The sequence below is a fragment of the Serinus canaria genome, chromosome 4A (assembly GCF_022539315.1).
Source record: "Serinus canaria isolate serCan28SL12 chromosome 4A, serCan2020, whole genome shotgun sequence".
NCBI lineage: Eukaryota > Metazoa > Chordata > Aves > Passeriformes > Fringillidae > Serinus > Serinus canaria.
This window is the reverse complement of record NC_066318.1, coordinates 12,882,759-12,910,036: the sequence shown is the minus strand read 5'-3', so window position 1 is coordinate 12,910,036 and position 27,278 is coordinate 12,882,759. Positions and strand designations below refer to the sequence as shown.

At 39.5% G+C, this 27,278-nt stretch overlaps 1 protein-coding gene across 4 annotated transcripts in view; it reads left to right on the top strand.

Annotated features, from left to right (window-relative positions):
• Positions 1-27,278, top strand: part of AFF2 (ALF transcription elongation factor 2) — a 324,933-nt gene that overhangs the window by 79,086 nt on the left and 218,569 nt on the right. For all 4 annotated transcript variants that reach the window (XM_050974296.1, XM_050974295.1, XM_050974297.1 and 1 more), the window contains exons 2-3: positions 5,490-5,610; positions 12,177-13,067. In XM_050974296.1, coding sequence (XP_050830253.1) covers positions 5,490-5,610; positions 12,177-13,067 — 1,012 coding nt within the window. The remainder of the gene's footprint in view (positions 1-5,489; positions 5,611-12,176; positions 13,068-27,278) is intronic.

Here is a 27,278-nt window from a genome sequence, read left to right as displayed (position 1 = left end):
AGTTTGATTGCCAGGTGAAATGCTTTTTGCCTTCTGCTTTTAAGTCACATTGAAGAATTGCACAGGTGTGGAAAAGCAAGTATGTATTTGAAGCATGGGGGATATCCTCATTGACCTGAGCTGGATTTCTCCTCTAAGTTAAATAAACTCCTGAGTGGGTTTTGGTTCGGGATGTTTTGTACCTTGTGCAAGAGTATGAGTTAGTTTTTGAGGAAGCCCAGTTTCCGAGTTTACGTCTCCAACTTCCTGAGTACATGTGGGCAAAGTAAAAACTATGAAGCAACAACCTTGGGAAAGGACTTTCAGTTCTCAAATTTGTATCATTTTATATCCACTGTGTCTTAGTTTAGAAGCTTGTGTTTATATTTGGCTTCCACAAATTACAAACATTTCAGTTTGAGAACTTCTTTCATCGTTTAGGCATATCTGATATTTTAATTGGGGGTGGAACTAGTACAGGGAAATCTTTGATTTGATGTAGTGTGCATTTTTGTGAATTGAGACATGTTATTGAGAACAGCAACTACTTCTTCCTTAAATTGTGGATAAATGCTGGCTTTTTTGAATGTCATTCATTTATTCTCATGGATGTGTTCTGTCACTGCTATAAAGCCTCTCTGCTCCTGCTTTTTTATTGATTCTTTCCCTGTTGGGCTCTTGTTGTTTTGACTGAATCAACAGAGCCGTGTTCTGTTCTTATTCGTGATTTGTCTGCAACATGAGGTGTTTGATCATTTTTCTCTCTTCTTCTTCTTCTTAATATCACAGAGACTACTCCGTCAAACTTGTCTGGTCTGACTTCTTTCTTCTGCTCCTTCTGCAGTCTTTCAGGCTCTTTCCTAGTCTTCTGTGCTTTGGGAGACTTCTGTGGCTTTAGTTAGCACAACTTTGAAAATAAACCCCAAACGCTAGGGCTCAGCCTTTAGCTGTTGGTCTCATTTCATCAGCTTCCCTTTAACTCTTCCCTATAACCTCTTACTTTGTTGCAGACTGTCCTGAAAGGTTTTTCCTTTTTCCTCCACATCTTTTGCACCACATCCTCTCACTTTCACCAGAGATGACTGCACTGTACTTTCCAGTGCCCCAAATTTTATTCTCCTTCTAGTTCTCCTTTTGTAGCCAGCGCTCATCTGACTTTCATCTCTTATCTCCAGATCCACATTTTTAGCTTCTAGTCCAAAACCTGCGTGTATGTCTGTTATCTATTGCCTTGATATAACCTCCTTCTGCCTCAGCCACCTCCTCCTCTTCTCTGTTCTCCAGGGACTGGGCTGGATTGTCCTACAGCCCTCGTGGGATGCAGGGGGGGTGCAGCTGCAGCTCTGCTGTCCTTGCTGGCACCCTGCAGGCTCACACAGGCTGAGCACCTGGCCTGTCACAGGGCAGCAGCTCACCACTGTCCCCAATGGATGTGTGCTGCTCTGATTGCAAAGCATGAAATACCCCATGCTGTTATTCAAAATGCATTTTGCCCCAGTGTTAGCATACCAAAACAACATTGCAGTTGTAGTTGCTATTCTTTCTGCCGTATCCACCACACTGGTAATGTAGGTTGGTGGTCTCCTGTGCTCTTGTACTATTCTTACTGCTCACCATTCCTGATCTTCTCAGATTTATATACAGGCTTCCCCATTCAAATTCAATTATTAATCTAATAAGTGGTAATAAAGCAATAGAGCTCACATTTTTAAACTGCATTGTCATGTAATAGTTGTGTCTAGGGAGGTGCCCTCTTGGATATAGTGAATATTGTGGCCTACAGCTATTTTCTTCTGTATTTCTTTTATAAAAATGTTTATGAAAGCTTCTATTGTGATATCCTGCTCTCCTGGCTTTAGAGGAGTCATGAAGTATTTCTCCTACAAGTGAGACAGACTGAACTCTGATGTTCTTCACAGTATCTGACTATAGTTTTCACTGACACCTTCACCACTAATCACATATCTGTATTTCACAGAACATTAGTTAAGCTAAAAATTAAACATAAAGTTCCAGAGATTGCATTGTGTCTGCAGTAAGAATTTCTGGAGAGCATCCCATTAGGTTCTCAGTGCACTGCAGCCTTAAGATCTAATCAGCATCCCTCTTTGAATTACACAGAACCCAAATAAGTTGTTATCCTAATCTGTGTGTGATCTTACAATATTTGACTTCCTGTAGCCACAATCAGCTCCGTGTCAAGCACTGTCATAGCAAAAGTACATTTGCAGAGAAATAAACCCAGTAATGGTCTTGACAGGATGAACAACCACTTCCTTTTGCACAGACACTTTGTACACTTAAGGCTGCCCTGTGACTCTGCCAGTAGGAAGTTCAAAATGCAGCTTTAATTTTATTCTTTTTTTTTTGTTCTCATAAGAGAATATATGAGAGTGAGATTTGGATTGAAGCAGAGGTAACAATTTACTTAAGGTTTTGCTTGTGTTGTAACATGGATTCTCACAGTTTTGTAGTTTGTAAACATTGTTGGGGTCTAGGGCTTGAAGTGTGCCTTTGTACTCACCTCTTGGGTGCCTGAAATAGAAAACTTTCATAAACACAATAAAGAGAAATACTTCACTGTGTTTTGTTGGAAAATACTGTATTTTCCAACTTTTAATGTTAACATTCTAAACACTGTGTTAGCTTAAGCTAATGTCTTTTAAAAGTGATTATGCCACTTTGAATTACACCCGTGCTGTTTTCATAGTTTTTGAAGCTGTGGTTTTGTAATGTGTCATAAAGCATATCTTACTGGTCTTTGGGTCTCTGCTGCTTTTTCTCAGATAGGATATGGCATAATGCCTCACTTGGTTTCCTAAATACTTTGCATGCCTGTGACCTGAGCTGGCTTTTAGATAACAGAATGCTGTAACCTCACATGAGGGGCGAGATGTGCTGTGTGCTGTACTCTGTGATCTCTGTGCTCAGTGGCCAGATTGTTTGATTTGAATGTGCCCAGGATTTCACCCTGAAACCCCAGGCAGAGGAAGCCATTGGGAAGCTGTAAAATGCAGCTCTAACTTTCATGAATAATTCTTTCTGAAGTGAATGCTGGCAGTCCTGGGATGGGAGTGCTTCCATAGCAAGCATTGCTTATGCAGGATATAAAATCTTGCTTAGACTAGGTCTGTGAGACTGGGCTTATAACTTCACCATGACCTGATCTTGCTGAAGAGTCACACAGTCTGTGGGTCAAACTGCCAGAGAAATCTCTGGAAAGATTCCCCCATGAGAGGGATAAATATAGTGTGTTCCTGCTGCTCCTGGGCTGGATTATTTCTGGGTTAACCCCACCCCCTACTCCAGCAAAGCTGTGGGGAGAAATGGAATCAGCCTTGGCCTCATCTTTGGGTACCAGTTTGGGAAACAGCCTCCATTCACATACTCCCATATTTGTGGATGATAATCATGATTTAAGATTTGAAGGAATTCCCCCCTTCACCTTTTACTGACCAGGTTGCTTGTGATTTACAGTGTTACATTGGCAATGTGGTCATGTGTAGAATATAAAAGTGGCTGTCCTTACAACAGTTTCCCCCTCTGTCTCCCTCAGGAGAGCAGCAAACAGTACCAGCAAACCTTCTGCAAAAATACAGCATTGATTATTACAGTGTTCTGGAGCTTGCTCTTGGTGTTAATGATGTCAGGAGGTGTTACAAACAATTAAATTAAATAAAACAAAACATGGCATATTTTCAGCCTTCTTATTTGTAGAAGGAAAATGTGGATGGCAGTCATTCAGCTCAGCCTATGTAGGTGGCTTTGCATTCAGTTTACAAGCCATAATCCAGCCTTATTCAATCCAAGTCTGAGTGGTCTTGAATAGCTTAAACCAATTATTAATTCATATTTTTTATTTAGAAATCTCATTGTGGCATGTCTTTCTTCTTTTCTTTCCTTGCCTGTATAAAAACAAGTGTATAAGTGTAAGGCTACATGGAGTCATCAGGCAACAGACATATGCTTTCCTGTGCTCTCCACAGGGCTTGCAGGTTCAAACACAACCTGCCTGAATCATAAGAACTTTAATTGAGTAGATAAAGAGGTCCTCATAATTATAAACTGCAGTAGGTATAACAAGAGGCTAAATACATAGCTGTGGTTTTAATTAGCTGGTGCTTCAAATTAGTAATTGTGGTTTCACTCAGAAATCAGTGACTTTATACACTGTTAAAGCCTCATCACTGTGCAGTTCATTCCTCATTATATCTCTCGGTGTGAAGCTTTCAATACAATATCATGCTGAGCTAAAAAGGCAAAAGTTGTAGATATTTGGTTATCTTCCAAGTGCAGTGGAGCTCTATGGAGATTTAATTCATTCTCGTCTGAGATAGGAGAATGAACTGTTCTTTGTTACAGCTGGAATATGTGTGTTTGTGTGTAAGCATCTGTGCATGCAGGCTGTGTGTGGATGTGTGCATGCACGGCCAGGATCTATCAGGGAGATTGTGCTTACTGCAGATAACATCAGGGCATGCACCGAATCTGCTATTCAAATTGTCATCTGGAATTCGGGGCTAATTAACTGACACAAAGCAGAGCCAAAAGCCTCCTAACAAATCAAATGCGGCTTGAAAGCACAGAAGTGTCCCTTAATGCTTGTCACGTGAGAGGTTGTCACTGCAAGTTGAAGTATGCATCTTTTCCTTTCCTCTTCCCTTTGCTATTTTTCCCTCTCCTTCAGGGTTTTAATTATATCTCTTCCCTCAGAGGAGCAGGAGGTAGTTTGCAGAGCCAAGAGACCAAAGTGCTTCAGTTTTATTCAGGGGAGAAGTGAATGTGGTCTCTCAGCCTGTCATCTAGGTCTGGCAGGTGCACAAAGCAAGCTGACACACAGATAAGTGCCACTCACCATTACTACACCGAGGTGCTAGATCCTTTTCTGTGTTTGTCTGTAGAATTATCTGATCCTGGAATCAACGATCCTAAAATCTTTTCCGGCAGCCTGCTTCTACAAAACACTTCTTAACCCCTCCTTGACATCTGCAATGAAGCCATACATAAATTTTAACAAGAAGTGGGACAGAATTAGGTGGTCTAAATCGCACCAGGCTGAACTGGAGCCTTGGGATGGATGTTCAATGTAATGGATTTGTAGGTGTTGCTGTGCTTCCTTGCCTTCACATTTGCTTTCCCTGCACAGACCCGTGCTTTGTGGGCACACGTGGGTGCATTTGTGTGCATGTGTGTTTGCAGGCTGCTAGTACAAGGATGTCAAAATGTATTTTATTCTTCTGCATAATGCTCTGTGAATTGGTAAACAATATTTTCATTGGTTCATTTAATCGCTTTCCATTTTAGAAGTGTACTGACTGCACTACTGCCCAATTTTGCAGAGGTTTATGATTCCAGATTTAAATTTGGGAAAATGATTCAGTGGCTGTTTCTTACAGAATTGTCCTCAGGAGTTGCATTGTTTCCGATGGTTTGTTGCTATTACTGATAGTAATAAACATGTAACAAAATGATGGGGGAAATAATGTGTTGTCATTTTTGTCTTTCTCCAGTCACTATGAGCAAGACCGGAGTGCACTTAAGCGGAAGGAATGGGAGAGGAGAAACCAGGAAGTCCAGCAAGATGAAGATCTCTTTGCTTCAGGTTTTAACCTCTTTGGGGAACCCTACAAGGTAAATGACTTTGTTACTATTTGCATTTTCAGAATGTCTTACACAAATACAAATAAAGCTTCTCATCACCTCTAAGAAACAGAAGTATTGCATCTGCCTTGGTACTTCCACTCTTGAATTCACTGATTATCCAAATCAGCATATGGCAGCAGAGCAAACTGAATGTGCTGCCCAGGTTGCATGGGCAGAATCAGGAGTTTTGGTTACAGTCCAGTTCAAGATTTCTTCCTCTTAACTCACAGCAAAGTCCTGCAGTAGAAGTATGTTCAGCTGGTATTTCTACAAGTGGTTTGTACCTGCAAAGCTTACAATAACTTCTTTCATTTTTAGGAAGAAAATATATCTGAGTTTTTAAAACCGATGTCCTCTCTATAAATAATGAGTCCATAATCTTTCTTGTGCAATCATAACCATCCAAAGAAGTCTTTTGGGAGACTGAATCTTTGGGGAGCATAACAAGGATATGAAAGGAACTTTTGTTACAACTCTTATTCTCTCTAAGGAGCTTTGCTGCCTGAGATTTTTATCACCAAGGGATGTCCCCCTTTATGATTTCTACTGCTTTGATTTTCAGTAAGACATTCCCTAAAGAATTCATCAGAATGTAAATTTCCATATCTCTTTCTCCTCCCAATCAGTGACATCCATTGAAAGGCCACCACTTCATCTTTCCATTTTACATTGTTAGCAGCTGTAAGGGAGGATGAGGGCTCTTTGAAAATCACCCAAAAAGGAGGAGAAAAGACTGCCATTATTATTACATGGTGTCTAATAATTATAGACCACAAAAGTGTGGTGGATGCTCTCGGCTCCTGGCTGAGGAGCAACAGGCCTTACTTTCTTGGCATGAATTTGCCAGCTGGAAAGCCCGTGGCTCATGTTCAAGACAGTGAAGGTGTCCTGACAACATTCCAAAAGGTGGTTTTGAAACCCCAAAGTGGAAGATAACCAAAGTACAGCTCAAGATATCAGAGGTAAAGCGACGACATCTCTCTTGTCTGTTGTATTGATTGGCAGCCAACTATTTAGCCTGTAAATGTCACCACCAGGATGAGCCCAGTTTGGTCTCACCTTGAAGTGCAGCTGCACTGCACCCCAGGTGACTCTTGCTTGAGCAGGGGTGCCTCTCAGGGGTAAAGATTCCTTCCTTCCCCAAGGCTGAGATCCCTTACCCGTGACATACACTTGGTAAGTGGCTGATACCATGCTGAATTAATCCTATGGAACATTTCTACTTCATGTAGCTACTCAATATTATTGTAAATATTGTATGGATAATTCCATTAGACTAATGCAAGTGGTTATTTGGATTTCAGGAGGTAGACCAGTTTGCAACGCACTGCAAAATTTTGTGGCAAGAACTGAAATCATCTATCACCAATATCTATTGTATAATAAGAATGACGATATCTGATTTTAGATCTATTTAGTGTGTGTGTGTATGTATTTGCACCAAGTGTACATAGAGCACGTGGTTTCTTTTAAAAAACTGAATGACTAAAAAGCCGAAAGTTATCCTGATGGTTTTTCTGGGCAAAATTTTTTTAAGTTTCTTTTCACCTGCTTGGCAGAGAAGTTTGTAAACTTCGTGTGATTAAGCAAAATATAATACAATACTGCCCTAAAAAAGCATTATAATTATAAATTGTGAAAGAGAAAAATTGAGAGAAAATTGCATGCAAAAGCAGTTGAATATTCAGTAGTTAAATCAGTCTTAAATTTGAAAAAACAGGTAGAAACAAAACTAGATGGGAAAGCTAGGTCTTGCCTTCACTTTACACTAGGAGGAAAAAAGGGATTAAGTGAAAAACCACTGTTTCCTTTTTAAGTTCTGCATTGCTAAGACTCAGCCACAGTAGAGTTTCCTAGGCACTAATAAAAGCTGATTCTAACTCTCAGTGGATATGTAGATTTTTATTCTTTAGTAAGTGCAAAGTTAAATTCAGGGGTTTGTTTGCATTTTTTCTAAAACAAAATGAAGAGACCCTGATGTGAGAACAAATAACCTGCATGTGCACTTGGAATTTCTTCTCAATTTTGAGATGACCAGATGTTTCTGTGTTCATGAGACTCAAGGCCTTGTGCCCACGAGAAGCTGCATTGTCTCTTCTGGTCACACTCAGTGGGAGCAGAGTGAGATAAAGCACTGCCCAGCCAAGTGCTCTGGCCTGTGATGGGCACAGGCTCCACATCCTGGCTGGGCTGGCTCTGCTGCTGAGCATCAGCTCCTGGTACAGCTGGTACATTGCTGAAAGATCTGAGGCTGGGAGCTGACATGGAGACTGCAGTGCCAAAGAGAAGGTTGGGAATAGCAGGTTTCAGGAAAAAGGAAACATCTTTTTCTTTCTTTAATTCCCAGACCTGGTATCTTTACTTGTTTATCATTCCTTCCCCATTCCTTCAACAGTATCCAGAGGAGGGACCAGGTAGGGTCAGGGCAGGGCAAACCACCACTGCTGTTTCTGAGGTTTTAAAGACTGAACAACTGGCAGCTGTTCTAAGAGTGCACTAAGAAATTGATATTAAAAGAGCAAGGAGCTGAGATTTTCTCATGGAGCCTACTGCCATTGTGCATCATGAGATGTGTGGAGTATGTGCCTTCATCTATCATCTCTCTGCTCTAGCTGTTACAGCCTCTTTCTTTGCCTCTGTCAAATAAGACGTGGGTGTTCATTACAGTTTTGGACAAATGCATGTTTCTACATTGATTCTTTGTAGTTTATCTATGTGTGCACTTACATGAAGAGAAATGCTTATTTCTGTGGGTGTATAAAATACATTTTTCCATGGTTGTTAAAAGATAAATGTCTCCTTTTGAAGCTCCACTGTCTCATGTGGGAAAACAACACCTTTGACAATGTGATGACATCCAGCATTATTTTGGGAAGGTCAGGCAGTAAGGGTTGTGTTGCTCTTTAATGCAAGTGGGTTGCAGGTCCTGCCTTCAAACCCTGGTGCAACCTGTTCATGCTGGATTTTGCAGAAGGGATCAGAGAAGGGCCTGCAGTGTAACAGCAACAGACATTTGAAAAAGCAGTGTTGGAGCTTTCCTGAGAGAAGCTGTAACTTTACTACTGAATTGTTGATACCTTTTAATGTATTGAATTACTCACAGATGAGTATTTTAAAAGAAAACAGTAGGAGTATTTTTGTTACTTTTCAAAGGAATTGCCTCAGAAGAGTTCAGCTTGAGAAAGAGAACCTAATGAGCAGCATTTCCATTGTGGAGCCTTTGGTGAATATTAAATCATTTATCTTTTTCAGGTAAAGCCCCTCCATGCTTTTTAAGCTTAGCATAAAAAAGATCTCAGCTTCTAATCTGTGGAGGTTAGTTTAACTATGAGGCATAAGGAAGTGAATGAATTATGAAACCTCAAGTTTCACACGAATTTTCAAAAAACACTTGTAAATGGGGCCTATAAGTTTGAGTGCATTAGTTCTTTTCTTTGTAAAATTATAATGCAATAGCTAGCTAGCAAATTAGTCTTCCAGTAGGATTCTATTATAGATAGCTTTTGAAAGAAATAGAAGCAAATGGAGGAAGATGGGCATTTCCTAAATTAACAGAAGCCTAGAATGAGGGGGAATGCTACTAGCCATGAGTCATAAACCAGGCATATAATTTATGCCTTGGAATACTCAAAATGCTGCATTTCCTTGATAGCAACAAAATTGTGATTCAGCTTGCTGTTCAAAAAATAAGACGTACAGAGGTTTTCTTTAGGAAATCAGCCAATTACCCAGCATATGAAGGTAGAAATTGTCCCCAGTCTGGAAGTAACAAAGAGCAAGCAGAAATTATGACTGGATTTTGTGTTTCTCATGCTGGTAGTCAGGCTTGTCAAGAATCCTGTGCTTCTTGTGTGAGCCCTGAATTTGTTGTGGAAATAAAGTAAAAACATTATTGTTATGCTTTATATCTTAAATGCAGATGGACAGTGCACTACATTCCTGAGCTCATTCAGATTGTGATGTGATGCCTAGGTCTGATCTTAGCTGTGTGTGCTCTAATTTTATTTAAATGCAATCCAAATTACCATTAATAATGGTTTTTTTGCTTTGCAGTCTGGTCCAAAGGCCACTGAAGAGAGTAATTGTCTTTCCATTGACTTCAGGACCATTGGATATGAGCTTTACTGTACTTAAAATACACTAAGGATGTTTAAAATAATTTAATCTCCATGGTTTTCAGTAAATATATTTTTATTAATGTTCCCTGCAAAAGACTATGAATAATAATAATAATAATAATAATAATATAATAATACCTAACATTTATACAATGTCTTTTATCCCCAGGATGTGAACATTAGGCATAAAATAGAGTTAATATAAAGCAAAGTTATATTTATCATCATGTGACGTGTAAAAGAAAATACATTGAGAGAATTAGGTACCTCCAACATAAAATAATGTAAAAGATCTACTTTCAAGTTAAAACATTTTCTCTGTGAAGATCTAGACAAGAGCCATTTAGTGTGCTGGGATGTTGAAGTGTTACAGTTATGATATGTTGTCAGTACCTTTTTTTTTTTATTTTAAACTTGTGCTTTCTGGAAAGTAAGCTAAATGCTCCCTGGAAGTGTAGCTGAACCACAGAGGTGAAGGTTGGTGGTCAGGTTTTTTATTTTGGTGCTGTTATTTCCCATGTTCTATCCCATAAGGAGTTAAAGTGTTTGGGCAGGGAGGAAACAGAACAAGTATGTAAGTGTTTAGACTTGGGATCATAATTCCTGCTGGGCCCTTAAGCACAATGGAATCTCCTTGTTTTAAATTTGGGGGTTGAACAGAGAAAGCCTGGTTTTGGCTGCTGCCCAAACAGCTCATTGTGCAACTCAGTTGAAGGAGACTGCTCATATACAAAGAGCTTATTCTTGGCTTAGCTAGAATATAATTTTTGCCACTAAAATGACCAACCTAGGGACTTAGTGAATTAAAGTGATTCGTGGTTCTCCACAACTGGGATTATTAACTGTATCAGTTAAGAGCACTGGCAAAATGTATAGAGACGGGAACAACATTGAACAGTTAATTTTTAAATCACTGCCTCAGTGCAGTGCTAATATATGTTACAATCCCTGAGAATGAGCAAAAGGAAATTTGCATTTATTATCTTCTTTTTTAAACATTTTTTTATGGCATGTTCAGTGCTCTGCTCATCCTCTGACTGGTTCAGCAGTGTCTAATGTAAGTAGATATTTCAGGAGAAATCCATGCATGAATTTTTTCATCACTCAAACTTCTCTTTAATACTTGAGGAAAGTGGGAACAGGGGCATAGTAGGATCCCTCACTAAAGAACTGTGGCACTCTCTAACCAAGCACAAGCTCCTGCTGCTGATTTTCCCCATCATCTTAGTGGCCTGGTGTTAAGGCGCCATTGGACTGTGGCACTGCTTGTTTTATTGAGTGAAAAAAGCCCTCCAAACAGAAGTAGAGTTGGCTGTATCATGACATAACTTTGTCATTTAATTCCAGACTGTAGAACTGAACCATCTGCTTGAACAGGAACTGTAGAGCAGCTTTGTTTTTATCCTTTGAGTCTTGTAAAGCCATGAACATGGGGAATGAGATGTTTTAGTTCTCTGCTGGTCACTTCAGTGGAACAGAAAGGTCAGTAGGAAGGCTGCTGCTTTGCATCCCTGTGGGGTGAGTTAGAGCAGGAAGAGAGAGGAAATCAGCTGTGTAGTAATTATAGCTTCCAGCTTATTTGTCCAGCTTTTTACAAGTGAAAGGGAAAAGGAAAAAGAAACTTAATGCTTCAAAAGGAAAAGTATAATAGCAGTGAAACAAATATGAGTCAGTATTTATTTAGTAATTACTGGAAATCAAAGAAAAGCAGGATTAAGAAATACAACCAGCCTGCAGACGGCAGAAGAATCCTGATGCTTAAGAATGTGGCAACCATGTCTGTTTAAGTTCTATGAGAAAATATTTTTGAATGATCTTTTCATCGAACCTTCCAGAGCATGTGGTAGAAGCTTTTTCTTCTCTAGATTCAGATTAGATACTTCAGGTCAAACTTTACTTTCTATGGAAAAGTAATTGAAGTTAAACTGGAGTGAAGAGTTTGGTGCTATTACAGACTGCCCAGCTTCTATTTATGGCAGGACTGTGGGTCAAGGGGCTGATAGAGCAATAACATACTTATATCAACTGTGTGATTACAATTCAAATGCTCAGGAGCCAGTAATTGTGCATTCGTGTTTTGCACCATATGAAATGTACAAGCCCAACATCTCTGACATAAACCCAGCTTATTTTGTGCCTAACATCCATAACTGATGCAATTTAAACACTTCTCTGAGAGCATATTTAAGAAAATGGGAAGCAGTAGACAAGTGTTACTGATGCAAGCCTGTTTCAAGAGATTCTTTGAACACAGTTATTGATAGGTTTTTCTTACATAACATATGCAAAATGTAATTGAAATTTAATTAAATGTCAGCATGACACCATTAAACAGCTAACATTTGCCATCTTCTAAGACAACTATTCTGAGCAGTAACTTGTAAATCAGGAATTTACTCACGCTTTTCTTGTCTTTTTTTTTTTAATATATTTTAGACAAATAAAGGCGACGCCCTTGCAAACCGTGTCCAGAACACATTGGGAAATTATGATGAGATGAAGGATCTGTTAACCAACCACTCCAACCAGAGCCACCTTGTAGGAATCCCAAAGAATTCTGTCCCACAGACACCCATTGACAAAAATGAACAGAACTTTTTCCCAGAACCGAGGAACAGGATGATCCCATCTCATCAGATCAGTGGCAACTCATCAACATCAATGCCTCCACCTTCTTCATTGTCATCTAATTCTACTTTGCTGCACGGCCACCAGAGCAGCAGGAAATCGAGGACAGACTGGTCACGCAGTGGTCACAACTCCAGTGGGGCCCAGCCAAGCCAATCCAGTGGCCAGCAGAGTAGGACAAAGCACAGCTCTTCCCATGACCAGTCCCAGGGCAGGTATGAAGATCTCTATAACTGCCAGAGTGAGCAGCATAAAAGTGGGGGAACTGAGGAAGCAAATGCTATGGCAACATCTTCACATTCGAGGAGGCACACTCATGCAAAGTCAGCACCTGGAGAACACACTTACAAAGAAAACAGTCATTCCAAGTCACCCACAGAGCTCGAGTTTGTAAGCCATGGTTCTGGATCTCCACTTCCTTCCACTTCTTTGTTAACTGCAAACAATGGTCTTTCCACTCAGAATTTCCCACCAGGACTTCACTGTAAGAACAGCATGGTCCAGCAAAAGCCTACAGCTTATGTCAGGCCTATGGATGGTCAGGACCAGGTGCCCAATGACTCACCTGAACTGAAACCCCCAATAGAAATTGAGAGTGGATATGGAAATCAGTCCTTTGGAGCACTGCTGGAAGGAAAAGTGAACACACCTAGTTCGAAGAACAAAGTACCAAAGCTCAACATTCCTCCTGTTAGTGAAGTAAGTGGTTTAAAATATCTTCTCTCTAGTACTGCTCGAGTATTACATTCACTAAATATTTTTCTCTGGAAATATGCAGTTGCATTACTGGAATAAACAATACAGTGTATTCCTTTTTCTGGAATGTGCATGACTTCTTTTGGCGGTTTGTTGTGATAGTCCCAGTAGCAATATTTAATGTAGTTTTTAAAGCACAGCTTGGAATACTAACATTTCTTGTTTATGATTAATATTAAAAGGCTAGATCTCTGTTGGGTGTAATATATGTATGCCAGCTATAGTGGTTCTGGACAGGGAACTCTAATATCTCAGTTCATCTGCAATTCTTACTCTTGAATTCTCAGTTAGTAGGTAGTTTGATAGACAGATTGCTGTTTTAAATTCTAAGGAAAAATGGCAGTGTTCAAATTTCAGTGGTACTAAACAGTCCTGCCAGTAAGGAGTTTATTTGCAGAGTTTGCTAAATTCCTTTTTTTCTTTTTATTGGAATTAATATGACTTAAGTTGTGAATAATACTTATGAAAATGTGTCCCATTGAAGCTTTTATGCATTTTGAAGAGCTCTTAATACTGGGATTCAGTCCCAATCTCTGCAACCAACAGTTTAAGCTGTTGAATTTTGTATTGCTGGTCAGAACAGTAGTCCTGTGAGGAACATTTTAGTTGGTTCATATTCGTGTCCATTCCAAGCACAAATGTATAATAAGGATATGGATTGAACTATTTATACTCTGTGTATTTTTTCTCTTAGTCTGAGTTTCTCTAAGCCTGTAACCTTTGGAAGGTAGGTGTACAGTGTACGTATAAGCAGAATTGCAAGATGGGTTTTTCATAGCTTTCTGTTTTCCCAAAAATATTTCCCTGCTTGGTAATATTTTTATCCTAGGAATGAGGAGCGATGCATTCTTAAACCACTTTATTGCAAAAGGTCAGCTTTTTCTATTGGAATAATTGTTTCAAGCCAATAATTTGTTTGACTATTTAAAAACTTGATGTTATTTATTAACATTCCAGGCAGCAACAAAGACTGATGTGTTTTGCAGTAGAGCTTGGAATAATTTTCTGGGAACTGCATCTGAAAACAGTAAAAGGCCTATTTATATCAAGTGGAAGCTGAGGGTTGCTTGCAGATGGTGTTTTATTAGAAAATGTATTTGTTAATAAACGTAGCTTTCTGCAAGATTACTTTACAGATGTTTCTGTTTATTTTTACCTTGGGTTAAAAATCTGCTGGTGTAGATGACTTCAGAGTCTGCTGCGATTTGTCACTAGCATTGTTTGGCAAGTAAATAATTGCATGCAGAGGAAATAATGATGTTGCAAAAGCAAATACTTTCTTTCGCTTCCGCCATCTATTAACGCTATGAGTCAATAGAAGCACTTTAAAGTGCAGAACTAATGCAAAGTATTTTTGGAAATAAATTGTACCTTTTGCAATTTGTGTCAACTGCTAAGAATGCATTTTTAATTTCTTTACTTTTTGAGTGAAATCCTGGAACTATGAAATTGATTGAGTTGTTAACAATGTTTTTTGGGTGCAGAATTTCACCCACGTTCTTCTTGCATAGCTCTAGCAACCTCTGATATGAATTGTTGTTTTTGGAACGGTTCCTAGTTGCAAAGATGAAACATTAATTATGAATTTGTTGCTATTTTAGTTGTTTTTTTTAGTTTATATCCTGCATAGTGAAAAGTATAGGTGTATAATTAAATTCATGTTCAGATAAATGGTAAACTCTAGGCAATTTTGAAATGAAAGTAGATAATTATCTTCAAAAAGTCTGCATTTTGAGAGTGTTGAAGAGAGAAGGAAAACCCAAAGCTGTAACAAAATAACTTTCCTTTCTGAGACAGAACACAGAACAATAGCCAGACTGATGTATCTTTTACAGGCAAATCTCCTTCTGAGTTTGGAGAGTTGGATTTTTTCGCCTGTGTCAGGACTGTGAACTTTGGCCCTCTGTGTTTTTCCACAGATGTGTATCCTGAATTTGATTTACCTTGCGTTCAGCTATAAAACTCCTTCCAATCCAACATTATAGATAACTGGTTTAGTTTAAGCTGAATCAGAACTGACAGTGCACACCTGTGAAACCCATAACCTTTTCAGAATGACTGCAGTGAGTGGCTCTGTTGTAATCTTTATACAATTGATGTGGAGGCTTACGATCCTTTGGTGGTGCTTATCAATTTATGAACCTTCCCAAGCCACCTCGAGCCATAGTGATCTGCTTGAAACAATTTTGTTCCTACTCCATGGGTTTCCATCTTAACACTGTTCCACGTGCTGGTGGTGATCTTCAAGCTAGCAGTAGGAGAATTGTTTTGGGGCATTTCTGCATAATTTCTTCTGTGGTTTTCCTCTATATCTGAGTCCATTTTTTTAAGTTCCTGAGTTTATGCAGATAGAATGCATATGAAAGGTTTTTAGTGATTCTCTCAAAGTTTTGCTTGTTCTTAAGGTGAGGAATTCTGTAAAGAAATAAAATTCCTAGGTGATGGTCCTGCAATAATGGCATCCATTAGGGCATGCAGTGTTGGAAAAGAAAAAGACTGTTCTTGCTATCTTACAGAGTGAGAGGGGAATAAGTAACCAAATATTTGAACAAGCAGATTTAAAAGAAGTGCTCAGACTGATGTGGAAATATGGTGTCATTTATCATGGCTTAATGGAATAAGATGTTGAGTGCCCTGGAAACGTTCTGCCATGTGTAAGGAAGTGATCAATTTTATAACATAATTTGTGTCACTTGAGGTGTTGCTCTAAGAATCTTTGCTCATTTGCTGGGCCCAATTCTGCCATCAGAGATGCCCATCCATCTTGCAGCTGCTCTGTGCAGACAGCTTTGTTAATGCCTCGCTGCTGCCAGGCCAGGGATTGTGGGTCAGTGATTTCTGAGGTCCTGGACATTGACAGGGAGTTCACACAGACCCACCAGGTGGGTCAGGAGGTGGGTGAGCAGCTCTTACACACCTGTGGACTAACCCTCGTCTCTGAGTGGCTGCTGCTGTGTGATTCCCAGACCTTGGCTCACCCACACAGAGCTAGTTCAGACTAACTCTGCACCATGAGTGGCCATCTCTGGTGGAGAAATAGAAGTAGCAGAGCCTCTGTAAACTTTTAGTTATATCACAGCAGGGTTCCTTTGTGATTTTGTGATCTTCTTGATTTCTTTTACCTTTTTGCTTTGTTTTTCATATCAGTATTGTTTTCTAAGGGTGAAGGTAAAACATTTTATGGTTTGGTGCCTTGAGCCAAACCCAGTGTAACCAGCAGTGCCCAGGCCTGGCAGCCCCTGAGGTTCAGGAGCTGTGGGGCAGATCTTCATGAATTGTGAAGCCATAGGGCCATGATGGGAGTTCCTGGGGCACGTGCAGAAATCAACCAGAGTTGATAGCAATGGCCTTGGAGCTAAAACTGGGAGAGAAAATGTTAGAAAGCGTCAACCTGTAAATGTTATTTCCTGTTCCTTTCCTATTAACTCCCGTCTCTTTAGTATGTATTTACATGCATGCTTACATTGCAATACCTATATATTAATTTTGAACTTGCATTTAACATCTGATAAATTGTGGCAAGCCGGGAATATTGCAAAGAGCTTTTGTATTATGCAGAATTCCACCTACTTAAATCCTATGATGGCAGATGATTGTTACTTACCACTCGAAGAGAGCTGCATAGTTAAATCCTATGCATTTCTTCAAAAAAGTAGATGTTAGAGACCACAATAACAGCTGATCCTCTCTCTGCTGCTTTAAAATCCAGAATCTTGATACATGTATGTATATTTAAACCTCTAGGAATCAGATGATTATAAATTATTTCAAATGGACTAAGGCAGCAGGGGACAGCTGAAAGCAAGCCTGCACTTTTCAGATTGGGCTCAAGCACAAATTACTGGGAGCCCTGGGTAAAGCAGAGGGGTTTAAGGTCTGTGGGAACATCAGAAGCTGCATTCCTGGAAAACCTTATGCCCAGTTCCCCAGAACAATGCATGGATTTCCAATAATGGTGTAGAGATGGGGAATCAAGAGCAATTGAGATAATTTTTAAATCTCAAGGCAGTTTTTAAATCTCACTACAGAATTGGCTTCATGTTCCTGCAAAGTAGCAAATGCTCATGTAATAAATTTTCCCAAAAATACAAAGCTAGGAACAAATCCAAAAGGCCTACGACATCTATGTCACTTTCCACTTATGGAATAAAAAATGGAGAACTTCTATTTTCACTTTACTTCTAGGAAAATATTTTGACGGGTTCAGTATACTGCAAAGTGATAAGCTTCTGTTGCGTGTTTCAAATCATTCTGTTATCGCTGCATGTATTGATTTGCTTAGTGCTTTCTGAGCTGGCTATAAAAAAGGCTGTTCTCCTTCTGCATTAAAGAGCAAAAAAAATTGACAGGTAGATAACCATATTGATTGAACCTAAATAGTAAATGCAAGAGGCTTATATATGACTTATAAAACTCTCTATAGGAACCAAAGCCAGCATAATACCTTTTATTTTTTAATTTAATAGAAAGTAGATGCCTTTAACCAGCCCCACCCCTTTTTGATATACATGCTACTCTAGTTGTCAACTGAAGTACATTACCATAGTTCTGGGCAAATGACTTTTTTCAAATGCCAGCTTTAGCTGTCCCCCTGACTTTGAGCTTGGAAGAAGAATGGACTGAATCACGCATTAAGATGAAATCCCTTTGCTTGGTTCATATTTCAAAAGTCTGAGGCCAAAAACAAACCCAAAGAGCAGTATTTCTTGCAGTATTAGAGGTCACAGCCATATGTTTTTAATTTGTAAATACTGTGAGAAGTAATGTTCTTATGATACTTCTAAATGAAGACCATATGACACCACTCGACTGAGGACCTCTTATTGTGGCCTTTTGAAGGCTACTGTCCCATGGCCTGGACAATGGCTAGCAAAGCTGTTTTGCAAGGATTGTGAGAGGACAGCTTGTCTATTTTAAATCAAACATAAATAAGCACATTTAGGGCCTGATTTTGAACCACTGTGACCAGTCTGCGTTTCAGAACAGGGCACTTGAAGTCGATTGAATAAGTGTGGCTGAAAGAACTGACCGTGTGTGTTTGGTTTGGGAAAAGAAGGGTTAGGTTCCTTCTTTCCAATTGTTCATTTGTTAGTGGTTTTTGTTTTGTAAGCTATTCCTAATTTTGACTTGCTGTGAGGAAGAAAAAAAGTCTGAGTGAAGTTAGAGTTAACTCTGGCAAGAGTCAGACCTGTGGTGTCTTGAAGAGTGATTTATTTTTTTTGTAAACTTTTTTGAAATTCCCAGTGCCAGAGTAATTGCTTGTCTCATTTGGTGTCTCATGAAATGTCACAAAGTAAAATGACCTCAAAGGCTTTGGGGAGAGCAGTAGAAGAATTTGTTTGGCTTGAGCAAAGATGTGAAGGCATTATTCAAAGGCTGCAGGGGGACTGTAGGGTGTATTCGTAACTTTGACAGTAAATTTGGTGTATGACTATAGAACCATCACTTTTTAAAGGAAAATACCACCAGCTGTGTAAAACCAGCATTGAGTGTTATGTTATCTCAATGTTGACTGTTAATGTACCTTTTGAATAATAACCAGGAGCTGGTAGAGCTAATTTTTCAGCACCTTGTATCCACCTCTCTGGTGTGCAAGTGCATAAGGAAGGATGTTCTTGGATCTTAGTATTAGTATTCTGCTTAGTTGTCAGCTAACAAAGGCATTCTTTTAGGACCAGCCCAGCAGGTAGAACAAAGGTGGGGCCTTTGCACTATTTTTAATACTCTTCTGGAAGATAATCTGCTTTAATAAAAATATTCTCTCTGAACAGTGAAATAAACAATGCTCGTGTAAGAAAAGATGGGAAAATGTCATTTTCATGTATTGGAATGTTTCATGGTGTGTGTTTTCACTCTGGGCTGCCATCAGTCCTTGAGTGAATTGCATGCCTGCTTCCTTCTCAGAACAGGATGGGCAGATATTCAGATATCAGCATTTGGCCTTCTGTGCTACAATGAATGGTCATTTTTAAACTTTACCACCAGCTATGTTAAATTTTATTTTAGCTGATACAACCTCTAAAGTAACACACAGCTAGTTTGAAAATACCTACCTACATATTCACTGCTCATTCTTGTCATAACTTTCAGATTTATTTTTTTTCACAACCCTTATTCTTTGTAGAGAAACTAAGATTTTTAAATAGTCTGAGAACACAGAAGTCACATGTTTTTTCAAGTGCAGGCAAGAGAGTGTGCACACATCTCTGCATGGGCAGTGACAGCTGTTGTGAATCATCACTGGGACTGAACCTGGGGCTTCTCTGGACAGCCTCTGCTTCTTGAACAACAGCAGGGACTCTCCCTAGAAGCTGTAATTTACTTTCTCTCAGTGCCACTCATTTAGTGAATGTGATGAAAACATTTCACCCAACACACACCTGTTAAATATGTAAAAAGAAGCATAAAGATAATCAGGGGGTATAAATGCAGGAGAAGAAAGTTTTAATCCTGATGAAAACAGTAGTCAAGTAGAAAATTAGACTGTGGTATCTGGTAGGTATAGATCAGTAAGGAGCAACTGGAATGCTCCTTGCAAATGCCAGGACAGCTGAATGGTGCAGAATGTGATTGGGTATTGTAGACAGAGTAGGAAATCAAACATAAAACACTTCAGATGTTACAGGAACAGTTGAGACAGAAATACAGCTAGTGACAGGTAAAGAAGGAGGGACAGCACCATACATTAGAAGCCGAATGAAGATTTATAGAGAATATTGCAACAGGTAAAATAAGACCTAGGGAAGGAATCAGAAGAAAAGGTTATTCAGACAGCAGAGGTGAGGAGGACATGGAGGAGATGCAGGTGTGATGTGAATGTACAGTGAGCTCTGGCTGGGCTCTCAGCAGGAACATGCTGGCCATAGGGCAGCACATGGGCAGGGGGTGTAAGCACAGTGAAACTGGGCTCACCCTATGGGAAAGAGCAACTGCAGTGCTCAGGTGTGGTCACCTTTCTGGTGGAGATCACAAGAACAGAAGTGCTTAACTGCTCTTAAGCTGATCAGACTCCATCTCATGAGAAGCTGGATTGGTACTCGGGTCACTGAGCCCTGGTCCCAGGCAGCCTCTCCTGCTCTGTCCCCTGCATTCTCACAGGTGTGAGGTGCTTACATGCACACCTCAGGCTGTTTTCTGTCCTTTTGTTTGTTGACATGCAGAATTGCACTCAGATTTTAAACCACTGCAGCAACACAACATGAATCATATGTACAACATACCTTTAAAATGTGAAAATCAGAGGAGGTCTTATATGAGCATTTCTGGTTATGGCCAGAGCCACCCCACTGTGAGCTGTAGTCTCTGCTTCAAGAATGGAAAAGCATTTAGGAGCTGCAAGTGAAAACATCATATGGGAATACTTTAATAAAAAAAACCACAGTGAAAGAAAGTTGAACATATAACTTGGCAATGCTCCATGAACTGCAGATATAGGTTAAAGTTATTTAGTTGGCAGGCAATTGCTGGTGTATTAGCAGTGTTGGGGAAAAAAATCTAATTTCTGTATTTTGGCTCGTGCAGTAAAGAAATTCCTCCCACATAAATATGTTCATTTCACCTTCTGGGAAGTAAAGAAAGGAAACTGTAGCTGCAGTCTGTTATTTAATCTTCCTGAAATTAGCATTTGGTGCTCAGGAAGATTGAAAGATTTAGTGCCAATGCCTTCCTCAAAAGAAAGAAATGACACACCACATATGCTTTAGCACTGGTTAGACTGTTAAATGGAATTAATCAAAATCCATGTTAAAATATTTCCATGTGTTAATTAGCAACAGTTTGGAACATTAAAATACATATTAGCTTGGGAATAAATTAGTGAAGAAATATCAGATTGAGTTTGTGGGTTTTAAACTGCAACACAATATACTGTGTGTTTTAGAAAGGTAAATGTAAATATGTCCCTCTGAAATGCTGTGGCAATGTGCATTTAAAAATTGGGCAATAAACCAATCTCAAACAGGCTTTTGTTATGGCAGAGTGATACCATGTCCCATTTTTATTGTTCCCTTATATAATAAAGCAAGAGAAAAACAGTTGAAAAATGCTAAGAGTTTCATCTCAGGCCAAAGGAAGTTTTCAAATCTCTTCTGTGAAAAATCAGTGTGAGGTAGCAACTACCAGCACCAGGTCTTCTGTTGAGAGTAGAGGAATTTGCTTCTGCCTTTCTCTTCTCGCTGGGTCAGTGCAAAGTTTGTTTTCCATTCCCTTATACTGAATCTTAAGAGCAGGAGAATAGCATAAATTTAGGTTTGTTCCCCACGATTAAATCAATATACACGAGGCAGGTAGAGATACCTGTGGTAGCATTACAGATACCAAGCTCCTTAGTAAAAATAAGTGGTTGGCCCCCAGAGTATCCATTTTTCTTCCTACAGAGGGAATGACTGCTCTTTTTCACGACAGAAGAGCATATAGAAACCACCTCCAGGAGGGAATTCTTGGAGTTTCACTTTAGGTTTGATCGCCCACAACCACATTAGTGGGGATAATTTTATGTACGTTCAGTTCAGGAAAGTTAAAAAAGGTAGGTGGTGATTTTCATTTCTTCTATGGGTGCTGCTCAAGTAGCTATTTGTCCTGTAACATTGAGCTTAGAGAAAAGGTTGGGGGAGCTGAGGGAGGAAGAGGCAAGGTAAGTACAGATTCAGTATCACTTTCCAGGCTAATGAGCCTGGAAATTTTGCTTGGATTCACAAAGATCTCTGAGAGAAGTCAGTGATCGTAGATCTAAGCCTCAATCCCCATTAATACTGCCAATTATTACTGCCAGTCTAAACATATTTCAGTTGATACATGCTACTTCCTCTTTGCACATGTCCTCAGAATAATTTCCCATTGTTATATCCCCCAGATGTGTAAACTTGTTGGGTTATATTTCACTGAACTGAAAGCTGTGCTGCTTAAATCCACAAGACAAGCTGGCAATTACTTCTGCTATTTGTAAATACTCAGGCATCCATTTACATCTGCCAGTATTTTAAATATAAACATTGAGATAATTCTTTTCTTAAATATCTTAAAACACTAATATACTTTGTAAACTTAGAAAATCATAACAATCCTCAGGTGGCTTGGGGAAGTCAGGATTTGGATTTTATCACTTAGAGTTCATCCTGAATGAAGGCTTCCTACTCATCCTGGTCAGTAACCTTAACTCAGTTTAATCCTTTTTAATGTCAAGAAACCCTAACTTTCATGTCATCAGAAAACCTGGAACATCCCCCAAAAATATAATTGGGACTAGCATATGCTACTTCCACTTGAACATGGTTAATTTTGAACCTCTCTTTGCATCCAGGAGTAGCTTTCTTAAGTGCCTTCCTTGTGAAGAAAAACTTCACAGTTTATTTTGCATTGGAACAGTGAGAGATTGTAACATCTTTTCTTCCCGCCAACACAGGCAGTTTCACATTGACATGAAATATGGCACAAATTTAGCTAGGGAAATACTAAGAAGGGTGCTTTTTATTCCAAACAATTATCCTAGCAACCACATCATTGGTTCCACAATCCTGTGATCACAAAGGTCACTGTTCCACACGGGTTTATGGCGAGCACCACGCACTGTGGTGTCATGGACCACAAATGGTTTGCAGATCCAAAGTTTGGAAATCAGGGATTTTGAGCTTTGCCACTATTTCTGAGAGCAAAACTTGACCATTAAAGTTTCCTGAGGTCTGTGGAGTGACAAAAAGCCAATTATGGGATAAGCACTGCCTGTGCCAATGGTGGATATTTTTCCATTGTCATAAATTATTTCTTCCACTACCAGATAGGAAATGACTGGGCAGAGTGGAATGGAGGCCGGGCTGCATGCACCAGGTTTCTGCATATTGAAAGAACTACAGTTCTTTCTATTGAATAGAAAGAACTACATTTAAATCCCACTAATTTTTACATACAAGTGCTATTGCTTTTTCCCCTCCTTGTAGTGATTATCTGTTTTTTGCCAGTTCCTTGACACATTAAATACCCAATTCAGTGTGCTAAAGCTAAACAAAGTAAACCAGACTGAGAAGCAGACCCTTTTTTGTGGGGTGTTGAGGGGATGGTAAAATACAGCCAGGCTAGATCTGTCCTGCCCTTTTGTGATAGTGTTGCTGTGGGTAATCCAAATAATTCCATATGAGGACTAAGGCTTTCCGATTTTGATTAGAAGAAGCAAAATTGGGCCATAAATGATCAGTCTGAATTAAACTTATTTAGGACTGAAAGCAAAAGAAGGACATAGAGAGTTATTGCTCTTCAGAGGAGAAGAAAAATTAAAATTTGCAAATGCTCTTTCGGTAAACACGTTTTATGAAGATGTAGCTGCACCTGCATTTCATCAAGAAAATTGTTTGCTACAGATTTTAATATACTTTGATATATTAAATATATTTGATTTATTTTTATAATAATGGGGGTTTTTCAGCTTTTATTAGAATTCTGCATGCTATAAGTTCCTAGTCCCAAGTATCAGATTTTGTGAGAGATGCCCTATTTAATTATAATTTTCATCCCCCTTTTTCAGAGCCGGTGTTTTAGCAGTAATAAAGACTTCAGATAAGCAACCAGATTTCAGATGCTAAATGATTTAACTAAATCAGGAATATCATATTACTATTGACTTTGCTTGGTTGCAAGAGCCAGGTGCTAGAAAGAAAAATACTGCCTTTCTGTTAGCATTTTACCTTTTCTGAGGAGCACACTTTGGAAAGAAATCTGAGCTTCCCCTATTGCTGTTTTTTGGTTGATTGAGGTGTGGTCTCTGAATATGTGAAGTAAAGCTCTTTAGGTTGAAAGGAATACAAGAGAAGCTCTGCAGGGATGCCAGTAACACACTCCAGATGCTCTCTGGTGCTCAGGAGAAGTCACACCAGAGCCTCACAGCCCCTTCTCTCTCCTCCTTTCCCCCGACGCACACCCTGTGTTCTCTGGCACTGACTCTCTCTGCAGGTTGGCTTCTGCTGTGCTGAACTTCTTACTAGTGGAGATGAAGCTTCATCCTCTGGCCCTGGCACAGGTAGTGACCTGGGATAAATTACCAGCCCTAGTACTAGAGAAAGGGCACCTGCCTTCTATAGCTTCCCTGCAAGAACCATGAACACATGGATCAGCAGGTGGGAGGAATGGAGGAGACCCTGCCTTCTTCCTCACCATGGGCTGCACTCTCCAGCTCTTTGAGAAGGGAAAACTTCTCTAAGTGCTTCAGAGCTAAGCACCTGAAAAGGGAGCTGATCTTTACAGCCAAGCACGGAAGATTTTCCATAAGAGATCTTGGATGGGGGTTCAGAAATGGGTGCTCAGAAGAATTCTCCATGTTGTTGGTTGCTCCAGTCATTTTAGCTCCTAGGGCAATGCAGATGGCAGATCATTGAAGGACAGAAGGGAACAGAGGCATGAACAGAGAGAGGGATTTCCCCTTTCATTAACCACAAAAGATATGTTTGTTCAAGAGCAAATAGCTAAAATAAGACAAGCAGCTCTGGTGCTGAAGGAAAGGCTGTTTGTGTCAAATACATAGGAAATAGTGCTCCCAGATGAACTACTGTAAGGACTGTCCTATAATGAAGCCAAGCTGAGTAGGGATCCTGGCTGTGGGAAGGTCTTGTATTTCATTTATTTTCCTGTTAGCTGGCATGGGGCACTGCATGGTCAGCAGGGAGGTGATTGTGGGCATCTGTTTCTTCAAAGTACTGGAAGTAAAATTGACTTCTGCACTGTATAAACTTGAGCTTTTGTGGACTTCATAGGTGATTGATTATTTTTCTGGCAGCGGTTTCACCAATTTGTGTTGTGTTTGTGCATATCTACAAATCCAAAATTATAGATAAACTGTACATAGGTGAGCACTTAGATCTACATCCACATTTACAGAGGCTGGAAGGGCTTTTCCTGGTACACTGCTGTGTTTTCACAATAGATCACACATGGTAGAAGTGGGAAGGAATTTCAGATTTTGTTGCCTTGTCTCCTGTGACATGGAGCTACATGTAGATCCTCACTGCATCTGGTTTCTGGTTTTGGCCTTGAATAGACAAATATCACAGGTCCTAATAATTGTAATTTCTGGTCCTTCCACCAAAAATTAGACCCAAGGGAATCAGTTTTCAGCTGAATGTTTTCTGTTCTGTTCAATGCTTAAATTTACTGGCATTGCTTGTCTGTCTCTTACTGAGTAGAATCATGCAATTATTTCTTAAATTCTTCTTTGTTCCCACAACCACTTTCCTGCTCAGTCCCTTTCCAAACAAAGCAATATCTCTTTGCCCACAATGTTGATGTCCCATGACTCTTGGGACTCACTGTTTCCCCTGTTTCCCTCTTATATGCCATCAGATACAGGTTGCAAATAGCTGTGGTGTTGTGACAGCAGCACAACATGTACTCTGTTGTCATGTTCAGAAAAGTCTGAACTTTTCAAGTTGAGTGCTTTGTACCTGAGAAGCAATCCAATTTCTTCTGTGAGGAGCTTTGAGTGCACAAGCTGCTCTTTAAACCCTGAGGTGATTATAATACATGTGTATGAGGTGTTGAGCCAAAGCTTCTGTATTTATGTATTAGTTGAAGGTATTCAGATGTGTTCTCCCACCATTTCTTGTGTATTTTTACAGTGGTGAAGTCTGGACTTTGCATAGGGATTATTGTAATCCTCCATCCTTGTAGCAAAGTCTCACCTTGGATTGAGTGTCACATGGAGCAAAGAGCATTGCAGATATTTTGGAACAGTTTTCCTTCTTGAATGATTGCCTTCTCTTTGCTCTGAGGAAGGGAGGAGAAAAAGCCACAGGACTGCATTTACCACAGCTTTGTGTTTGAGCTAATAAACTCTGCTGAGAGCCTCAGCTCAGGCTTACACTTTATTTTTTCCAGCCTGAAACACAGACTGAGATAACTCAGATCTTCCCACAATAGACAGCACAAATATTCCTTGAAAGGGTTCCAAGAGTTTTGAGGTCTAGATAGCTGTGGCAAGAGTTTGTGTGTATAAAAATATGTGCCATATAGGTTGTGTATAAAGGCACTTGAAAATTAAGCAAAATGTGCACACAGCTCTATCAAGGTTTTGGGGAAAAAATGTTAAATTGCAGAATTCATTTGAAAAGACAAAAACCCAACCTACAACAACAACCAAAAAAAGAAAACAACCCCCATGCAGAAGCAATGAGAAGCCACCAGTGTAATTTGGCATGTGGCTGTTATGCAAGGCTCCATAGGGATTACCTTTGACACTGGGCTCTCCAGCTTGCAGCATCTTGCATAACACCCTTGCACAACAAGCAGCACTTCACAGCAGCAGGTTTAGAGCCAGGGCAGAGCTCACTGCCATGACACTGGCTGCAGTGTTTAGTGAGAATGCTCTGAGCCATTTAAAAACTAAGGGTAGAAAATGGAGTAAAGGAGACTGTTGGGGAAAAAGGAGGAAAATACCCCACTACACATCAGTCTTGCACAAGTAAAAGAGATATATGTATTTTTTTTTTCAAAATCTGGTATCTAAGCTTGTTTTACCAAAAAGGAAAAATCAATTCATTTTATTCAGGGGGATCCATTTTTTTTCTTGCCAAAGTCAGTGTAATTTTTATTTCTGGTTTCATGGAAACAATTTTTAGAAACAACTTTTAGCCCTTTAGAATTAAGCTTAATAGATCATAAGTGTTCTGCATTTTTCCCCATCTCACACCTAAGGTTAATAAATCAAAAGTGTTCTCCATTTCCCTCCTCTCATATTTCTATACCTTCTCCATATTATGCCAAACAGTGAGACCCAGAAATGAATCTACCCTTCTGCAGAGATATTATTTATAAGGACTGAATTCCAAACCCACAGCTGCTTATGGAAAACTTCTCATTGAGTTTAGTAGTGTATGAATCAAGACCTGTAAAAATAAAGTCAGAAAGGACCATTCTAAAATTAGCAGATACCAGTGATGACTGCATTACAGAGTGGACTGGACTATTTGTGCTATCCTTTTATGTAGCACTTCAAAACACAATTTCCACTGAAACAAGCTCTTGGGAAAATAAATGGAGAAGTTTCCAAATACTATGGCTGTTTCAGTATTCATACATAATAAACCCAGCTTCTGTAAATAACTCATTTTATCTGTCAAACACTGTAGGCACATATGCCACATTTACTGTCACTGGGGTCGTAAATAAACAATGTGT